The sequence below is a fragment of the Brachypodium distachyon genome, chromosome 1, assembly GCF_000005505.3.
Source record: "Brachypodium distachyon strain Bd21 chromosome 1, Brachypodium_distachyon_v3.0, whole genome shotgun sequence".
Lineage (NCBI taxonomy): Eukaryota > Viridiplantae > Streptophyta > Magnoliopsida > Poales > Poaceae > Brachypodium > Brachypodium distachyon.
In genome coordinates this window covers 3,282,611-3,302,370 of record NC_016131.3, presented here as the reverse complement: position 1 = coordinate 3,302,370, position 19,760 = coordinate 3,282,611, and the positions used below count along the sequence as shown (strand labels likewise).

The window sequence follows — 19,760 nt, the reverse complement described above, 5'->3', positions numbered from 1 at the left end:
ACCATAGCCATAGTATAACTGGTAGTGTGTTTGGTACATGCTTCACTGGCTGTATGCATCGGACATGAGAAAATAATGCCAGCTTAAAATAGTGGAGTGGTACTTAAGTTAGATCAGTGGGGTGCTTGCTGCCTCAGTGTTCATCAAACAACTTTTTGTCTACAGACTTGGACAGGTAAAGAAATAACAAAAGTATAGATGAAAGCTTCTCTCAACAAAATCATTTGCTTGGATCTGAATGAACTAATAGCAGCATATATATGGTTATATGTTCGAGATGAAGCAGAAAATCCATGAATAAGAAAATTGACTTTCAAAGTGACTTCCCAAAGATGATTAAGAGGAACTTCATGCTAAATGATTTCATATTAGTAGTCTTTTTCCCTAAAAAAAATATTATTACTCTTTGTTAGAAAAGCTGCGATGGAATAATGGAATAATGTCCCCCTTTTGAGGTAATCGACTTGAATATTGTTGTTTTGTATTTCAGTAAAACAGAGACATGGATGCTGGATTCAGTAAAATCACTTAAAAATGGCAACACATTATACATGCATGAAGTAATCGAATGTTGTAAATCCATCAAGCGCACTTCTGAGCTGCATCTAACATAGCTCGATCTGTGCCATATATTATCCTCCGTAACTCAATCAACTAATCAGTAGAGATAGGAAAAATAATCATATATAGAATAATGTGGCGTTAAAGAAGAAACACAGTACCGGAACACATGGAATCAAAATTTTATAAGACAAAAGGATAACACAAAAAATGATCTTGAGTACATACCGCCAGAAGAGAGTTCGCTGATATGGATGAAATCAATTCACACATAAATCCGACATAATTTCGCTTGTTGCTGGTGCGTTCGAACTTCGAAAACACAAATCAATTTGAGAAAGCGGCCTGCAAATCCCTAACAAAAACAACCAATTCAACACCTCACTGACGCACAATCTGGACACCCACACAGAAACCTAAGATGGGAAATCACAAACCTTGGCAAACGCAGGGGTGAGGAAGAACTGCGTGGAAGAAGTGACTAAATAGAGCGGTCGCCATTAAGACCGACCCGAAGTCCTCTCGAATTCAGGTGTGGTGGCTGCCGTTTCTGCCGTAAATGAGGGGGGAATGAGGCTGCGGTTACTTAGGGAAGGCGGAGGTGGAGCGACGGGGGAACAAATCACCGAATTGGCGGCGGAGGAATACTCACGGCTGGCTGGACGACGCAAGACGGGCGGCGGAGGAATACTCACGGCGGCGGCTTGCTATCTAGTCTAGGAAGTGAAGCCCGCCCCCATCGGTTCCCCTCCATCCTGCCAACCCCGGCCCTGATCCAATCCAATCTCTGCTCGATCTCGAATTCCAGTCTCGATTCCTCTCCACAGCCGAAATCCCAATCCGATCTGAGCTCGATCCGGTTTGCAACCCCGATTCCTCTCCCCTATATATCTGATGGGCACTGATTCTGCAAAAGAATCGATTTTGATTTGAAGTGAAGATGCGGCCTCATTCTGATTCTGATGTTGATGATGTGGAGATGGAAGATTTCGCGGAGGAGGATGAGAGCGAGGATTATATCCAAGACGAGGCGATCATGCCGGCCTCCCTGCGTCCGCCTGCTCATGGACAAACCGAGGATCCATGGGGTGGGTTCGTGCTGCTCGACTTGACAGCCTACATGGCCGACCGCCGCAACGCCACCACCGCAACCTGCAAGATGAGAGACGGCAAGGGGGTTATCCATGTCACCTTCTGCACCGCCGGCCCGCCGTTGGTCTCCTATTTCTGCGTCCACTGCACCGGCGGCTTGAAGCTCTCCGAGTTGGCATTGGAGCCAGAGATCATCGCCACCGAGGGCAGCCTCGTCCTCCTCCGCGTCGCCCTTGGCGAAGTAATGAACAGCATGGAACCCGACATCAGCGAATACTTCATCTATCGCGCCGGCGCGGAGGGCCCGTCCCTCACGCAGCTCCCGCACCCTGGACCCATCGTCCTCCCTCAACATCCTCATGTTGCCATCGTGCGCTACTGCAGAAAGCCCCGCCACGACTGCAGCCACTGCAACTACACCATCGCCTCACTCTACCGGGGAGCTGATGGCCCGCCCGAATCTTTCTACCTATGCCTTTACCGCTCCGACACTATGACTTGGAGCAGGGAGACGATACCAGACAAGGAGGTGCCCAATTCTTGCCTTTTCACAAGCAAGACCATCACCATCGGAGGAAAACGTGGCACGGTTGGATGGGTCGATCTCTTGCAGGGTATCGTCTTCTGCGACGTGCTAGCCGACACCAGACAACACACGCTTCACTACGTTCCGATACCATCTCTTCTCGCGGAACGCGAGGATCTGTCCTGCCCTGCGGCGGACATCGCTGTCGTCAATGGCTTCATCAGCTACATCGAGATGAAGGTCCGGGTCGTGCCGGGCTCCTGCTCCAGGTACGGAGCCTACACCTCAGATGGCTGGGTCGCCGTCAAATGGACCATGAAGATCACTGATTCCTTGTCGGATCCTTGGCACCTGGACTGCCAACTTGATTCCTCTGAGATATCCGATGCCCTGCCCAAGCTGCTGGTCGATGCAGATACTCCTCAGCCAACATTGCAGACGCTTCACATTGGTCAACCCACCTTGAGCCTGCTAGAAAATGGCGTTGTCTACTTCCTCGCCAAGATTGACCACCGGGACCAAGACCGCAAAGCTTGGGTGCTTGCTGTTGACATGGAGACAAACAAGATACAGGGTGTGGATGAGTTTGGCGCTGAAAGAACTCTTGGTTTGGGACCAACCTTCATTGCAAGTAGGGTATCCGCATATCTTTAAGTTGCACCAGGTAATTATCTTTTCACCAGCGCCTAACTTTATGACTACTTGTAAATATCTTTTACTTTGCCTATTCACATGTGAGTTCAGAAAACCTTAAGATGATAAGGTAAGGCAGCAATTTAATCTAATGCGGAATGGACTAAGTTTCTCTCGAAACATGGGACGAGTTTGGGTTCCTAGACTCAAGTTCAGGATTTATGTTGCTAGTGTGCTAGGTGGTGGGATTTCATTAGTCAAAGTTTGGTAGACACTTGACATTACCTACTGTGGAGGACACCAATTCTTTTATTTTATTAAAACGGTGCAGGCTGGCTTATGTCCCCGCGGTAGTTTGCCTAAAAAAATGATAAAACATATTTTGTCGACATAGGTGGGTAGAAACTTAAATATGGAGATCGCAAGTTTCATCTCTACTTTTATAAGTTTCTTGCAAGATGGGTGGAAAGACCGGACTATATGACTCCTGCTTTGACAAACAAAGCACATATCAGATGTTATCGCATTCTAGAACTATTAGTTGTTTCTAGAGTCTATCTCATTATGAAGCTGTAATTTTACTGGTGATTTTAGAAGGAAGGGTGAACCATATTTGGTGCTGTTTATGTGGTTACTTGCCTGTATTTTTGTTACTGACGGGCGTGTTTTCTTGTTACACCCAGATGCAAAGGGGATGCAGAAAAAACTAGCAATGCGGTTGCCAGGATACTCTACCAAGAAGCCCAACATAGATGGTGTGAAGTGTGTACCATTTTGGCCTTCAGGTGTTAAGCACAGTGAAAAGGAGGTTGAGGCTCCTTATTGATGGTTCCTCGTGGTCATGCAAGATCGAGGCTCCTTATTCATCATGTTTCGCAGTTGTGTTATGGGAGATGACAGTTATGTCTTTTAGATTAGTCTTTGGTCTCTCTGGCCTTTGTTTACTGGGGGTGTGCGGGTGGATGCTGCGGGAGCAAGTTTTTTATGTTGTATCTTCCTATCTATTTTGGTCGTGTCGCTTGTTTTATCATTATGTCATGTCGGTCCAGTTAACAATTTTATTTAACTCAGTTATGCCAGTAGAATGTATTTGACCGTTGGTTGCTTTGTTTATGTTTTTTTATCATGATATTGTGTCAATTTGAGTACCGATTTTGAATCAATCCTGTTATGTCACTGATTCTAGTATCATTCAACGCATTGTTACTTAATCTGAAAACGGTTACAATTCCGTGTTTTTTGAGTCCCCAAGTTGCGACAGACGTACTCTTGAAAGTTGTGATTTGCGATGACATGTGAAACAGATGCTTGTGAAATATTTTTTGGCTGGTTAAAATTATCTGAAATTTGCGTGTTGAATGAACATTATCAAGAAACAAGTCGTGCAACTACTATATTTAGTGTTGCAGCGACCATCCAGGCTAATTTTGCCCTGATTTTTTACGGTCAAAGTATGTTTTACATTTCCATGTTAGCACAGATTTCTTGTTCATGGCAGGGTTTGCTTTTTGTGTTGGAGCTGATTTATTATGTCCCACATCATAGAGAAATTAACCTTATTTCGGCTTCTTGAGAAAATGGTGAGGCTGCAAAATCTGTCCAGCAACGTGTGAGGTGTTGAATCATCTAGGATCATTGGATTGTCGTTTCTTATCAGGCTCTGACTTATCCAATAAGTACCTCTTTGGAATTTGATAGTGGGGATTTTAGAGGAGAAACAATGGATTCTAATCCTAGAGGAAAAAAAAATCATATGCATACTATTTCCTAAGGAACTCTCCCGAATCATGCAAGCGAATCCGGACAAATTAGCAAAAGTGGGGGCTGCGCGAGAAGATTGTCTAGAAAACTGTGTTTTTGTTGACGTTTACTCTTTTTTGAACAATGATTTCAGGGTAGCTACCTTTGACGGTGTAGTCGTTCAGGACGGGGCTGCGCGGCTTCGCCAATGGCACGTCCTGTTCCAGATGAGCAGCTGGAATGAGGTGCCAGGGTCCATGCCGTAGGAGAAGCGCCCCGGCGAGGGGACCTCCATGACATTAGGCGTTCGCCCTCATTGGTCCGGTAGTTCAGCATGACCTTCATGCCAGGGACGAACGTGCTGGTCGGGTGGTCGGAGCTCTGCCACAGTGTCGTGTTGTTCGCCGACCAGAGGACCAAGTTGCCGGCCAGCCCGTGAAGGCGCGACCGTTCGACATAGGAGCTTGCCGGGCGCGAGCAGCTCGTCGCCGGCCAGCCCGCACTGGCGCAGCGAAAGGAGGAAGCAGATTTCATTGTATATCGCGACAAAACTGCACGGCCAAGTGTGGATCTTTCCTAGGGCAGGAAGATCCTCATTGATGCGTGCCTTGACAATGTGCCTACCTATATCATGGGTGCATGAGGGGTTGCATGTGCAAATAGACTCCATCCGGGCGAGATTCTTTTGGGAGGCGGTGGGGGAGAAGAGGAAATATCACTGATCCGATGGGAGGATTTATGTGGGCCAAAGGAGTTTGGAGGGATGGGTTTCATGAATAGTAGGGTGCTTAACACGGCTCCTCTTCTTAAATGGATTATGAAGTTAGAAAGTGGTGAGCATGACTTAAATTGCCAGCTTTTGTGGGTCTGCTGGGTTCTTTCAATCTTCCGGGGCGGGGGCCTTGGAATTTTGGGAGGGTTTGCATGCCGTCAAGCACTGGTTCAGCGTGAGCAGTGCGTATGAGGTCGGGGACGGAGGTTGGGTTCGTTTTTGGGAGGATGTGTTGGTTGATTCGGTTCCGCTTAGTGTACGTTTTTTTGACTGTTCCACTACTGTGAGCAGTAAGGTGAGACGGTAGAGAACATGCTGAGGGAGCATGGTATCCATTTGACTTTCCGCCGGTCATTCGGGGCCGAGGGGCAGGAGGAATGGACGGAGCTTTGTCTTCTTTTGGACCGAGTACAACGCACAGGGAGTCAGGATCGGGCTTATTGGTGTTTGACGAAAAATAAGAAATACTCCACACACTCCTTTTACATGGCGGTGCTTCACTCTAGGGTGAGAGATATGGAGATGCTGGACCTTTGGAGGTTTGGTATTCCTTTAAAGCATAAAATATTTGTGTCGTTTGGGATTCAGGGGCGGATTCCGTTCAAGTAATTGAAGAGCTTGCGAAGAAAGGTTGGCCTAGCGAGAGGGGTTGTAAATTGTGTGGGGCACTGGAGTCAACGGACCATCTTCTTTTTGAGTGCGGCATTGCTTCTTTTGTGTGGGTTCTTTTGAGGGATAGTTTCGATTGGCCGGTTGCACCAAAATCTTTTGGGGATTTCCATGATCTGCGTTTGTTAAAAGGAGGTCCTAGTAGGCATAAATGGTGGTCATTATTGGCTGTTGTGGACTGGTCCCTGTGGCTTACTCAAAATGATTTCGTCTTCAATCATAAAATATGTTCTTCTCTCTTACTAGTGGTGTTCAAGGTGTTGGGGTTTCTTATTGGCTAGAAGATTCTTCTCCATTGGCTGGAAGATTCTTCTCCATGAGAGGCAAAAGGAGCCGATGATGAAGATGATGGCTAAGGTGCTGGCGGTCGTGCAACTTTGCGTGACGGAGGAAAGAAACAACAAGTTGGCTTCCTTGGTGTCTGGCATGATTCCGGCTTAGTTCTTGTTGTGTGGTCGCCTGGGTATTGTTCTTGTAGTTGCTATCTTGTTTTGGCCGGTTGGCTGTCAGGGCGGTGGTCTGATGTTGCTGGATTGTTGGTGGCAGCCTTGTAGTTGCATTTTGGCTGTTCTGGAAGGTTGGCGGTGAACTTCATGTTGTTGGCGTTCCCAGCTTAGCTGTAGGAGACTTTGTTACTCAGGCTTTGGCTTTGAATAAAAGCCGGGCGAATGCCTTTCTCTAAAAAAAAAATATTTAGGCCAAGTCAAATAGACTAAACTACTCCATCTGATTCTAAATTCTTGACTCAAATTTGTCCAAATATGGATATATTTATTTTTAAAAAACGTCTAGATACATGTAATATTTTGACAACAATTTAGGATCGGAGTACCTTTTATAAACGAAGGGGTAAGTTTAAATCTCGACCATGCAATTTCTTAGGTGGGGTGTACCTATAGGTGGCCAACGGGCCGGGCTCTTTCACGAAGCTCAAAAGCCTGACAGGCTTAGCCCGGTAGTGCCCGGCCCGAAATTAAACGGGCCGTCCTGAAGCCAAATATGGCTGTAGGGAGGATCAAACAGCAGACCTTCCAATCAGTACTACACAACCGGACCACTAGGCCACGTTACACCTTGTGTTAAAGTACACATCAGCATCTTTTTGACAATATAACGTGGCTAGACGGAGGAAAAAAAAAGGCTACTAGGCCTTGTGTGACTTGAGGCTACCCGTCGGGCTTAACAGGCTGGGTCGGCCCAATGCTGCCTCGTGCCCCTCTTGGACCAAGAGGTGGCCATTTGGCGCCGGTCCGGCCCAGCACCTATAATCTCGGGCTTCACCAGGCTGCGCCCGGGCCAGGCCTGATTAACGCTCGTCAGGCCAGGCCTGATTAACGCTTTCCGGGCCAGTGCCAGGCCGGCCCGGCCCGATGGCCGCCTATAGGGGTATCGGATCAACCGTGAATTAATTAATTAATTACTGGTGGCTTCCGTAGGAGCAGATTTTGTAGCCGAATAAGAATGTCATGTCTTAGAATGCTTTAGCAGGTTGTTTTTCCTCTTTGAAATTGCTTCGTTCTATCACTTTCTCATGTATGCTCAATAGTCCATGTATGTACGCCGTGGTGACCAGGCGATAGGTCTTCAGGCTTTGTGCTAATGTTATTGTATTTCATATTTCCTGTGTTTACTCCCATGACCCGGGCTGTCGATAAGAAAGTATTCCCTCCGATTCATATTACTTGTCGAAATTTACATGTATCTAGATGCTTTTTAAACATAAATACATCCATATTTGTGCAAATTTGAGACAAATAATATGGATCGGAAGGAGCAGTTATTACGTTTGTGCTCTCAACAAGACATTCACCATTCCACACAGAGAATGGTACGTGGTAAGATGTACCATCTTCTATAATACTAATCATGCACCCTTTGTCTAGCCCTGATCAGACGACTTTTTGTCAAAATGCGATACTTTTCCGTTCACTTCACGAAAGAATACCTCCTGCCAGTCCTAAGCCAACCTGTTGAGCTTTTGCGCTTAGCTTGCGGGTACTTCCATTAGACATAGGATTCGACTGATGAAAGGAACAGACGGTAGAGTCACCATCACTACAAATTGGACACACTTTGTTGTTTGTGCAGCTCAGACGAAACAAGGAGAAATTTTCGCAAATGTGTATACTCTATGTGAACTCTTTTTTCATTTTTCCTTGGTTACCAGAATAGTTAATTCAAATTTGCTGCAGAGGGTTGCCAAGGCCATCAAGGAGAAGTCCTACGATGCTCTTCTCTTCAAGGTACGTACATCCTGTTTGATACTCTATTTATATTAGACAAATTGCTTTGTCAGCTGATGAATTGTTATGTTTACAGTCCAGGTTAACAAAATTGGATATGTAACTAAGAGCATCAATATCGCTTACTAATATGCTACTTGGGGTGTGGACTTCTGCTAGGCTATGAAGGGACATCAACATCGCTTACTAATATGCTACCTCGCCTTATCTATGTTTGCATCCGGAAATAATGTATGTACATCCTCTGTTCTAATGTACAGCTAATCGTTTGTGTTTTCAACTATCTTTACTCTGCATACTAATGAGAAGAAACCATATACAGTACTACCTCTGTTCCTAAATTTTTGTCGTTGTTTTAGTACAAATTTGAACTAAAACAACGACAATAATTTAGGAACGGAGGGAGTAGATTTTTTCTGCTGGTTTCCTCCTGCTTGCCCCTGTTGCAGTCTTATTTTGGCCTTATGCTTTGCTGCCAGTAAGGCTAGCTTCTGATTCAATTTTCTTTCGATTTGTGAATGCACCAACGCTTCTGGAGTGTGGTCCATCCAACAAACTAATCTCTCCGTCTCATATTAAGTGACTCAAATTTTCTTAAACATGAATGTATCTATATCCAAAAAGTGTATAGATAAATGTAATAGAATGTCACTTAATATGGGATGGAGGGATTATAGATCTTGGTTCATCGCTTTAATTCTAAATACTGAGTTTGCCTCAGTTGATCTTGCCTCTCAACAGAGAGCTGTTAAACTATCGTACAGGCAAAAAACATGTAAATTATTGCACCTAAAGACCTGATAATCTACGAGATCAACTTCAGTGGAAACACCAGCCGTCAATACAGCAGAACCTGCTGTAAACACCAGCTACTATGTCTGCGCCATGAACAAAACATTCACTTCTCCTAAACAAAGAATGGTAACACATCAACTATTAATTCTCGCACCATATATATTCATCTACAATTACATAAATAACTTATGTCCTTCTATGTACTACAGTAGTATTTTACCACTCCACAAAGGAGTTCCTGTTGCCATTTCTTAACCCTTCTATTCATCACCTGCATATGAAGCTGGCAGAAACTTCTATTGCACATCGAGTTCAGTTGACGAAAGGATCAGACGGTAGAGCAACTATCACCACCACCTGGCTGCTTTTGTTCGTGACGGTGGAATACAGTAAGGACATATAGTTGCCTTCGTCTTCACAGCCCGTCGAACCAAGTTGCATCTCCTTGCTCACCCCTGTCGCCATTTCAAATCTAACACACATTTACTAGCTCCAAACTCATATGCTGACTTGGCGAATATTTCTTTTGCATCTCATGCACATGAATTTTCTCTTCCAATGACAGCATGGATTTTGTGTTTTGAAGTGGAAAAAAAATGTCATTGTACGAATTTTGTCTCTCGCTTTTCTTCGACGGGAAACTTTGCAGCCTGCAGTCAGCTCGCTGCATAGGTTCCTTACGATGCCTACCGCCCAACCAAACCAGTGACTTGTATAACCCCTGCCTATGTACAGTAAAAACTCTAAGCAAACTTTGATTTTCCTACGTAAAAATACCTCTTTGTTTTGCATCGGCCACATATGTTCAGTTCATGGGCAATCAGCAGATTATGCCTGTTATATTTATTCAACTCGCGGCCACTTTGCAACTGATATAAACTACGGCTCATATATGTATGCAAGTTTACTCTAAAACACGTTGTTTCAGTTAACTTCTACCGGATGATACATACCAGATACCCTATTTTTCGCACAAGAGACACACGGGTGCGCCCCAGCATCTAGTTGTGTTGTTGTAACAAGAGTAAGCGGTGCCAAAACTCGATTGCACAAATGCATAAAAAGTAGGATGTATGTCGATTTTATAATGAAAGTCGTCATACACTTGGACAAGTTTACACGTCGATATTTTTTTAATAGGTTCGGTCGATCCTGCAGGTATGACTTAGTACTATGTTAAGAAAGGCTTCGAGTAGGTTGTTGCCGATTTGGTTGGGCCGAACGGATCTTCCCAAGTCACTTTTGGCTAGTATACTAACTTTATAATAAATCCAAAACACTTATTATGAGTATTTTTTTCTACCTATTTTTATAACTACGAGACGTTTGTGGTGACTTCATCAATCTCAAGATAATGTGTCGAACCAGTCTCTCGTAGGTGCTGATAGGATAGGGTGTGCATGCATGTATTCTTAGTGGTGAGAGTACGTGTGTACATATGCATCTGTACTGTGTTTAATTAAAAAAGACTACGAACGTTGAGAGGCTCCAGGGCATGCGGACCACTGACCGAACCTTTGAGTCGCACTGCACATGTTCACCACCTTGCCTTGGTGACTCGGTAGCAGCAGCCTGGCCGTTCTACTTCCCCTAAAAAGAAAAGGGTAACAACCCAAGCAGATTTAAAGGTGGCCCCTGAGTCATGGCACGAATATCTATCGTGTAACTCAGTCCTTTTGAGTAATGATATCAAAACCAGTTTAGTCGAGAAGTTGCGAAATAGAATTTGTATAACCTGACAAGATTCCTCTTCAGTGCCTGATGGGCTGTTTGTTCAAGACTACAACCACAACCAGTCATACCACTTGCCTAAGCTTTCTACCCTTCACATTTACAACTTAAGTCCTTGAGCAGTTCCGTTAGCCCATGGAGCTTCTTCTATATAAAAATAAGCGGGGAAGAAGAGCTCTAAAAAATGGAGCCCTGCAAGCTGGCTGTTCATTCCCTGAGTTTTTATAGCTGAAACTCGCCCCGGACATCTCTAGTGAAATGGATAGTCTTCTAGCTGCTTAAATTACCACCATAAAGTATTCCTTCAATCTCGGGGTCAGCATCATCAGCTTACCTTTCGGCAAATATGGATGATTAGTAATGCCAAAAAAAGGGTCGAATACCACCAGTTCCTATATTGCTATCTCATATTGCAACACCTTGGTCTCCCAGCCTGCAGCTTGTCCCACAAACATAGCATCTGCCTTGGTGATTGGTAATGCGCAGTGTAGTAATCATCTATGCATCCAAATTGACAGAACTTGACACTGTGCACATACTCAACAGGTCTGGTCTTGTTGAATCGCTCAACCCACATTCCCATGCTTACGTCTTCCATTTTGAAAAGCTGCGCAGCAAGCAACTGAGAATTAGACCTCTATCAGCATTATTACGTTCGGGTTAAGTTTTTTGAAACCAGTTCAAGTTCTTAGTTATATTCTCAGGTTCCAAATTATTTTGGAAATATGCAAATTGCTGGCTCTCAAATGTCCATGACATGCAGGCACAGAAGCAATCATCTGATCTTACCCTTAATTTATGGTTTGTAAATTCTGATACAATGGAATCTGCAATATCAGAAGATATAACATATCCAGGACCATTTGCATATGTTGGATAATCCTCTTCTGGCCACTCCTGCAAAGTACAATAGAAAAGCACAGATAAGATATGTGTGCATTTAACACAGGCTTCAGGGGTAGCTCACATACATTGGTACTGGTGAAGGGGATAACTTGATTGGAGCATAAAGTACAAAAGCATAAAATACATCTAGTAGAGTAGTACATCAATTATTTGCACTCTGACATGATGAATCATGCATAACCATGCAAAGCCGAGGAACGTATTTTTTTTCTCTTCAAGGAACAAGCATATATGTCACTCAGTAACATATCTACATAATTCAGATAGTAGTACTTTGCAAGTACCAATTGTTTAAATTCAGAATAATTACTTGCTGGAATGTGGCGTACTCCCTCCAATCCATAGTGTCTCACATTTTGTACTAACTTAGTACAAAGTTGTACTAGCTATGAGACACTTATTATGGATCGGAGGGAGTACAATAGGCCCTAGGCGGCACAAACTACCTTCAGACTACACAAGTAGCTGCTATTGCTGCAGATTGATTCTAGTTCTGCAAGCAACAAAGCATACTGTCCACGTGCAATAACTACAGGAATGAATAACTGCATTTTCTATAGCAACATTGGCTCACACGAAGACTACAGTGTCTATCAACATATGATTTCATTTCAGTATACTTAAAGGGAAATAGTCAAGTTAAGAAAACATTACAGAATAATCATATAAACAACTCATAAAACCAATGGTGGATAATGCATGCACATCTCAGAAGTAAAACAGAAGTTAACATGCAACAGAAAATTGTTTCTTAGTTGAACTATGAAACAAAGGATCGAAACAGCTTCACATGTTGTAAGCACTAATAAATGATGTATTCAAAAGTTTCAAGGCTATAAACTTCCACAGTACACGTAAGAATAAATTTATGGACGAAAATCCAGCAACATGAAGACATTAGTACGAAGCAGGCTGACAATGACGACCATTTTTTTAAGATATCAAATAACCATGTGGTAGAAGACAAAAAATACAGCTAATGGTGCAGTGGCAGATGCAGCATAGAGAGGAGTAGCTATGTGAACAACATCAGGGTAGCATCTCATGCAACTGAATGAGCAAATAAGTCCCAACTATTGGGAATGGGTATGCTAGATCATGTTGGTTAATTATAACAGACAGACGAAATAACTTCTGCTGAACCATTTGCTACAGCAATGTAGTGAAGCACGAACTTTCAATTAATGATAAGCATTCTTAATTTACCTCGTAAGTAACAGCCCATTTCCCATTGCGCAATGGATAATGGCGATAATTCATGTTCCCTATATAAAGACTTTTACTGCTCGGTATTCTCTTCACTTCAGCCATTACTGATTCAAGTCTAACAAAAGTATCATCATCACACTTCATTATATATCTCGCAGAGATGCGGACCTGGCACAGAGAAAGGTTCATAATAGTAGGAAACAGTCAATACAGTGGCTTAAAGTAGCAACCTTTGAAAATATGTACTAGCTCTTACACATACCCCATATTCGCATATCGCAACAGTCTTCAGAACAACCAAATCATAGCTGTCCATGAATGGCACAATAACAATGTCCCCAAAAAACTCTGCCTCTTTTTTCAACTCCATATTCACTTCTTTCCTGCCGTTCTGCAGAGAAGAAAATTCATCACTTCAAGCTCATAGACAGAAGTACACAACTACTAGGACTTGGTAAGCCATCAAATTGGGTTGAATTTTTTTACCAGCGCAACAAAAAATCGGGCCACGACATTCGAAGACTTCTGGGCAGCAGACATCCATGTCTTCCTCACAGCCATACGCTCAGCAAAATGGTTACCCGCTGACAAGATACCGACAAAAATTTCGACCGGTCCATCTGGTAAGGGAGGGGCCTGCCAAACTGGCAACATCTCAAGGTGTTTCTGCGGTGCAAAGCTAGGATGTGTAGTGGGCAAAGTCCCAGCAAACACTGATTGCACATCAAGGTTCCCATTCAAAGATAAGCCAGTCGCATCCTCAAGCACAAACCCCTGCGAACACCACAGGAGACAGAATTTAATTTAAGCGTCAAACTTACACAACAGTGCACCACCAGTAACATCCATTACATTTCCCATCTCTTAATAAGAGAACAGAAGAGACACTTACAATTCGGTACGGGAATGATGTGACATGCCTGCCGTCGACATTCACATGATAACCCTCTAATCCAGCAGTCAGAGTAAGAACAAACAGGCGATCCTCCACAAATGGGTATGGCCAATCAACAGAAACCTTCTTCGTCCGCCCAATGAGCCGGTTCAGCCACCATGATGTCATTGACTCCTTGGACCCTTCGTCTTGAATCCACTTCTCACACTTCGCCATCCCATCCACTGAACAGCATGTCGGTCAAATCTATCTTTCATCCAAAATAATGAACAACCAACAGTGTTTCATCAGACAACAGGATACATACCAGTCTCCTCGTCAGCCCGGGACATCCAGCCCTCGCAGCGAAGCGGGGTGCCCCACTGCATGCGGTAGCAGGTGTTCTGCTCGATCACAGGCTTGCCGCTCCAGTCCCCACGGAGGCGGGGATTGAAGTGGAGGATCCTCGGTGGATCCTCCCCGTCGACCGTCTTAAGCCCCTGCAGCTCCATCATGAACTGCGAGACCATGATCGGCTCGTCCCCCTCCTTCAGCAGGGTAATCTTAGGGTCCCGCTCGGGGTGCGCCGCGTTGGGCGTCGCGGCCACGGTGATGTACGAGCCCAGCGTAAGCCCGCACGGCAGCTCCACCGCCCGCCCCCTCGCCCGGAACTCGTCGCCGGTGAGGACGATCGAGTGGGGGCACTTGCTCCTCTCCTCCTCGTCCGACGAAGCCGACAGGGTCCCCGCGAGAGCCTGCAGCTCGGAGAAGACGCGGGCCCCGGCGGCCGCGGCCTCGGCGGCGACCTTGCGGAGCGAGCCGGAGCGGGAGGAATTGAGGCGGCGGAGGTCGAGCCCGGAGACGATCCCCGGCGCCGCCTCCAGGGTCTCCCGGTGGGCGCGCTTCGAGGGCCGCGCCGGCGCGCCCCGCTCGCCGTCGCCGTCGAGGTGGAGCGGCCGCGACGACGCCGACCCCTTGCCGCCGGGCAGGGACGCGTGCGCGGCCCCTCGCGACCCGAGGGACAGCACGAGCAGCGCGTACGCGAGGAAGGCGAGCGCCACGAACCCCTGGACCGCGCGGCGGCGGCAGGAGGACGCGCCGGCCGCCGCCGCCGGTGGCCTCCGCATTGCGACCCGACGGCGCGAGCCCAAACCCTAGGAATCCAGGGGCCCGGGGCGCGACGAGGTGGTCGGGCGCGGGCGGCGTGGGAGAGCGAGCCGGAGGAAGAGGAGGAGGGCGGCTCAGGGGAAAAAGGGAAGGGAAACTGGAAACTCCCAAAGCCGGAGCCAAAGCCAAAAAGGAAGGAGCCGGACGTGTTTGCGTTATTCCAATCGACGGTTTCGTTCGAACCAATGCGCTTAGTTTTTAAGATATTATATTTTTTTCTATAATAAAAATCCTAAAAAGCAGCACGCCCAAAATACCGCGTGGGCGCCGTGAGTGCGGGCGGGGTAGGGTTGCGCGGGCTCGGTGCAGGGGGATGTTGCTGTTGCCGTGTAAGCGAGAAGTAGGGATGGAGTACGCTGGCGTATGGACCGTGTTCATGGACCAAGTGTACGCGTGGATGAATGCGGTGCGTGCCGGCGAATCCCGGGCGGTGGGGGCCGCCGGTTTGACCCCGTGCTACCTGAGGAAAGAGTTGAAAATTGCACGTGAATCCAAATCGAGCAGGAATGGATTAAAACCGAATGCATCAGAAGAGCAACGCTACATGACAATATAATTTGGGCTAATTTGATATATGGCACCGTAATTTTGGCGATTTCGTGAAAAGCTAGTGAAATTCTCATTATTTGAAAAATGTCACTAGTGGAATTTTTTGATGCAGATTTGCAATTGCATTTTTGAAAACATGAAAATTATAGTGGCATTCTTTGAAATCAACGAAATTGGCATATACAAATTAACCCATTTATTTTTTTACAACCAAACTGAGTCGCGCACGGTGCTTTTGTTACAGTTACATTGATTTGATTTTGTTAATCTGTCGGAGATTCCGTGGGCCCAGCATATTTAATTATGATTATTTTTATACTCCTATTATGTGCTGTAATAGCCAAAATGCCCGTGCGCTGTCACGGCTGTTCGCTCCATTTCACATTTTCTAAAAGATATTTTTTCGCCTGTGCGTTGCTACGGACAATTCGCTAATGTTACAATTACAACTGTAATAAAGTAAGAGAACCAAATTAAATTAAGATAACATGACAATGATTCTCAGTATATTGCATTTGATAAGTCAGTTGGAACTGCTCCAGTAAGATCCTCCAAGTAGAACGGACGTTCCTTCAACTGCGATATGACCCCCATAATCCATCTCCGCCCAGTGCACCCAATTAAAGACTATAGAAGTTATGTACATGAAGGAGGCAAAATATTATAAGTAATTCCATATACGAAAACTAAAATATATCAAGAAACAAAAGAGACCGCACCAAAGGTTCTTCCGGACAACTGCAACGGATTGGGATCACGCAAATCAATCCAGAATAGAATAAACACATCACACATTAGGAGAAATACCTCACAACTATCCTTTTCAGTCATCAGTCTCAAAGGCTGGCTTGGAGAAATATTTATCACGAGCGAGCCTCTGAAGAAGCACTTGATACCTATCCCCGTAAAGGGCACCTTTATCGCCAGATTCTCCATGGATTGCTAATATGCCCGTGTGCATATATAAACATAATAATTGAACATAAAATCAACAAACCGAAGATCTGAAAGGTCATTCGCCATCTTTGCGTCTCCGTGAAATAATCAAATAGGTGGTTAAGGCATGAACAAAGGCTGTTTTAGCAAGTCATGTGTTCTAGTCTAACATTAAAGGGGGACCTATGTGACATACTGAATTAATGTATGCCTCCTAGAAAGAAAACAAGTTGAGTTTTAAAAACAGATTCAATCCTCATGTCCGAGCTAACGAATTGTCAGAACTATATTCAAGCACAATTTAGTGAAAGGATGGAAGGTGTTTTGAAAACATTTTCACTAAGCTAAGAAAAAAGGAGTTCTACCCTTGAAATAATGATCTGCATCCATTCTGTGAATTATCAATCTCTCATCAAGTTTCATTTAATTATTACCAATATTTAGGCAAATCAGTCAGTGAAGTGACAACCAGCTTCCAAAAACATCCACCTGTGAGCACTCAATTTGGAGAATATAGCAAATGTTCAAGAATGACACAACAGTAAAACGGCAAAATAAAAGAGGAAACTATCAATCCCAAGATCTAAAATTGAGGAAGTAGCTGCATGTACATACTCGTAGAACACTTTCTTGATTGGGTTGTACTGGAACCGTGGCACGACGATCGAGTACTTCCACCACCCAAAGGGCCGAACGGGCGCTGGTAGCGGCCGGCGACCTCGAGTCGACCGCCTCCTCCGCCTCGACGAGCAGGGACACCACGCGCCGGACGGCGTCCCCATCCAGTATAGACGATATCACTGCGCAGACCCACAAACGAACAACACAGGGTCAGAACAAAACAATAAAACGAAGCCGCATAAGGAGGAATTGCAGGCAGCAGGCAGAGCGATTTCGTACGCGGCTCCGTGTCGAGCTCGTCGAGGAGGAGGTCGAGCGCGTCGTCCTCCGCGTCGAGGAAGCGGGCCCCCAGGGTGTGTTCGTCGTCCGATGCCGTGCTCCGGGAAGGCGAGTGGCGTGTCCATGCTGGTGGCGCCTTTGCCCCCTGTCGCCCGCAGCTAAAGCAGCAGCAGCATCCATAACGGCCGCAGGCTTCTCCCCCTCCTCCTCCGCCGCCGGATGCTCCATCCTCAAGGGGATCTCCGTCCGCGAGGTCGTTGGCTCGCGTGCGCAAGCACGAACGACAGGCGGCGGTTGTTTGGATCAGGATTCGGGGGACGTGTGTTGGGCGGCGGCGGTGATTTGGCTCGGGATCATGATGCGGCTCGGCAGGGGGATCGTGATGCGGCTCAGCAGGGGATCGATCAGGACGAACGAGAAAAAACAGTTCGACAAAGGGAGCGTGCACGGAAAAGCTTGACAGGCGACGAAACCGCGTGAAACCGCGTGTGAAGGGAACGGTCTATATTTTTCAATAGGTATAGACGAGACATTTCATTATCAAAATGTGATGGCACACAAAAAAAATACAAAAATGTTGTGATATGCTTGGTTCTGGGTTGGATCCTTGGCATGTACGGTCGCCCGGATTGTTAAAGAAATACAATGCACCTCCGATTTTATAATTATTTAAGCTGTGCCATCTTAAGTCCTAATTCGGTAGAAGTGCGCGTTTGGATTCTAATCCAATTTAAGTTGTACATCGCTGGTACTAAGATGCGGTCTTTCTATGACAAAGGCAGAGCTACCATTTTGTCGAAGCATGTGCACACAACAAGCTAAAGTACATGATTATAGCAAACCCGATGTCGAGCCACATATCAAAAAGGCCCAAAAAAATCCAGAGAAAAAATGGATTAAGAAATTATACGGACTACATGTTTCATTGTAAATCCCTACTGGCCGCTTGAGGTGCAGCCCCGCTATCTATGCATTGCCCTCGCCGGAGTCTGCAGGCCTTTACTCGCTAAGACAACTCCGACAAAGTCGCAGGCAGCCGGCTGCTGGAACTATGAAAAATGTTATAAATCTCAAATGGTTGTTTGGTAAGAAGTGATTTCGGATGGCACCTGACGGGTTCGGGTACGGGTACAGCTCAACCATACCCGTACCTGACGATCCGACCCTCAACCGCTACCCATACCCGTACCTGTAGTCGGGTATGAAATTTTACCATACCGGCCACCCACAACGGGTACGGGTTACCCGCGGGTATTTTTACCCGACCCATGAAACAACAACTTTCAAGCATTCAGAAAACAACAGCATTCGGCGATTACGGTCCACAGTTCCATACATCACACAGCAACATCACACATAACTTATGGTTCATACAACACGTAAAACAAATGTTTAAATTCATGACATCAACGTCACAACACACATAAGAAGTTTTGAGCACACCAAGCACAACAGCTCACTCTTGCCATCGCCGGTGTCAGCGCCTTCGAAATCAATGTCCATCTCGGGCAGGAGGAGGCCGTGGGCCGATGTCATGCCTGGTGGAGGAGGCGGGTGCGCGGATTGGTCAAGGAGGCGGGACACGGCCGCGCGGGCCGCTGGACTGGTGGAGGAGGAGGCGCGGGCCGACGCACTGGCGGAGCTAGGCGGCTCGGGGAGGAAGCTAGCAGGCGGTGGGGGTCAGAGGCTTTGGACGCCAACCTGCCGGCGGCTGGCGGAGGTCGTGGTCTCGTGGAATGGAGGAGAGGGGGCAGGCGGGGGCGCGACCGCGCGGTGGAGGTCAGAGTGGCTGGCGCCTGGCGGCGGACAGGGGAGTTGATTCGGGCGGAGTGGGGAATTTGGGGATTAGGGTTAGGTCAGGTTGGGTGCTTCAGAGTTTATATATGAGATGTATTGGGCTGGGCCTTAGGCAAAATTTAGTGTGCTTATGTACTGGGCCGGCAACTTAGGTGCGGGTATACGGGTTCGGGTAGTCCAATACCATACCCGTACCCGTCATACCCGTCGGGTACATAATTTTACCATTTACGTACCGCAAGTATTTTTTCTCACCACACCCGTATCTTAAACGGGTACATACCCGTCGGGTATGCGGGTATCGGGTACCCATTGCCATTGCCATTCGTAGAAGGGATTAGAGGAATTGGGGAGATGGTTGTTTGTGTTGGGTTTGCTCAAAGATCAATCACAGGAAGACGCACATCACTAGAAATTTATTTGGCCAGTTGTGCCTCCTCTTTATTTCTCTTATTCGGTTTGTTGTTTCCTTCTCAAATCGATGAGGTTCGGCCAGTTTCGACTTCGTGGAGTTAGTGAAGTTAAGTCTTCCCAAATCTGAGATGTACATACAACCATCTTCGTCGCCATCTTTTTCAGAGGTGCTATGTTTCTCAGAGCACTTGGTTCGGACTTCCAAAGACAAAACCGAATTTCTCTCATGGCGTGTATCATTCGGGA

General features: G+C 46.1%; 3 protein-coding genes across 3 annotated transcripts; 2 read left to right on the top strand and 1 right to left on the bottom strand.

Moving 5' to 3' along the window:
- The first annotated feature begins 1,501 nt into the window (after positions 1 to 1,501).
- On the top strand, positions 1,502 to 3,925 carry LOC100826907. The gene is made up of 2 exons (XM_003559233.3): positions 1,502 to 2,843; positions 3,496 to 3,925. The coding sequence occupies exon 1, from the start codon at positions 1,502 to 1,504 to the stop codon at positions 2,831 to 2,833; it is 1,332 nt and encodes a 443-aa protein (XP_003559281.1). The 3' UTR covers positions 2,834 to 2,843; positions 3,496 to 3,925.
- A 6,790-nt stretch (positions 3,926 to 10,715) lies between these two features.
- On the bottom strand, positions 10,716 to 17,026 carry LOC100823967 (hydroxyproline O-galactosyltransferase GALT6). Its single transcript, XM_024457649.1, has 7 exons — positions 14,080 to 17,026; positions 13,770 to 13,996; positions 13,364 to 13,651; positions 13,140 to 13,268; positions 12,875 to 13,045; positions 11,552 to 11,659; positions 10,716 to 11,369 (listed from the first exon to the last, which is right to left on the bottom strand). Exons 1-7 carry the CDS (start codon positions 14,876 to 14,878, stop codon positions 11,163 to 11,165), a joined length of 1,929 nt encoding a protein of 642 aa, XP_024313417.1. The 5' UTR covers positions 14,879 to 17,026; the 3' UTR covers positions 10,716 to 11,162.
- LOC112270043 lies at positions 15,265 to 17,971 on the top strand. Its single transcript, XM_024457695.1, has 3 exons — positions 15,265 to 15,324; positions 17,025 to 17,203; positions 17,304 to 17,971. The coding sequence occupies exons 1-3, from the start codon at positions 15,265 to 15,267 to the stop codon at positions 17,761 to 17,763; spliced, it is 699 nt and encodes a 232-aa protein (XP_024313463.1). The 3' UTR covers positions 17,764 to 17,971.
- The last annotated feature ends 1,789 nt before the right edge of the window (positions 17,972 to 19,760 follow it).

Coding starts and splice junctions, on each gene's coding strand:
- LOC100826907 (XM_003559233.3), top strand. CDS start 1,502: ATGCGGCCTCATTCTGATTCTGATGTTGATGATGTGGAGATGGAAGAT.
- LOC112270043 (XM_024457695.1), top strand. CDS start 15,265: ATGGAGTACGCTGGCGTATGGACCGTGTTCATGGACCAAGTGTACGCG. Junction 15,325..17,024: donor TGTACGCGTGGATGAATGCG/GTGCGTGCCGGC, acceptor ACATACTCGTAG/AACACTTTCTTGATTGGGTT. Junction 17,204..17,303: donor ATCCAGTATAGACGATATCA/CTGCGCAGACCC, acceptor GCGATTTCGTAC/GCGGCTCCGTGTCGAGCTCG.
- LOC100823967 (XM_024457649.1), bottom strand. CDS start 14,878: ATGCGGAGGCCACCGGCGGCGGCGGCCGGCGCGTCCTCCTGCCGCCGC. Junction 13,269..13,363: donor CCCGATTTTTTGTTGCGCTG/GTAAAAAAATTC, acceptor TCTTCTCTGCAG/AACGGCAGGAAAGAAGTGAA. Junction 13,046..13,139: donor TTGCGATATGCGAATATGGG/GTATGTGTAAGA, acceptor TCTCTGTGCCAG/GTCCGCATCTCTGCGAGATA.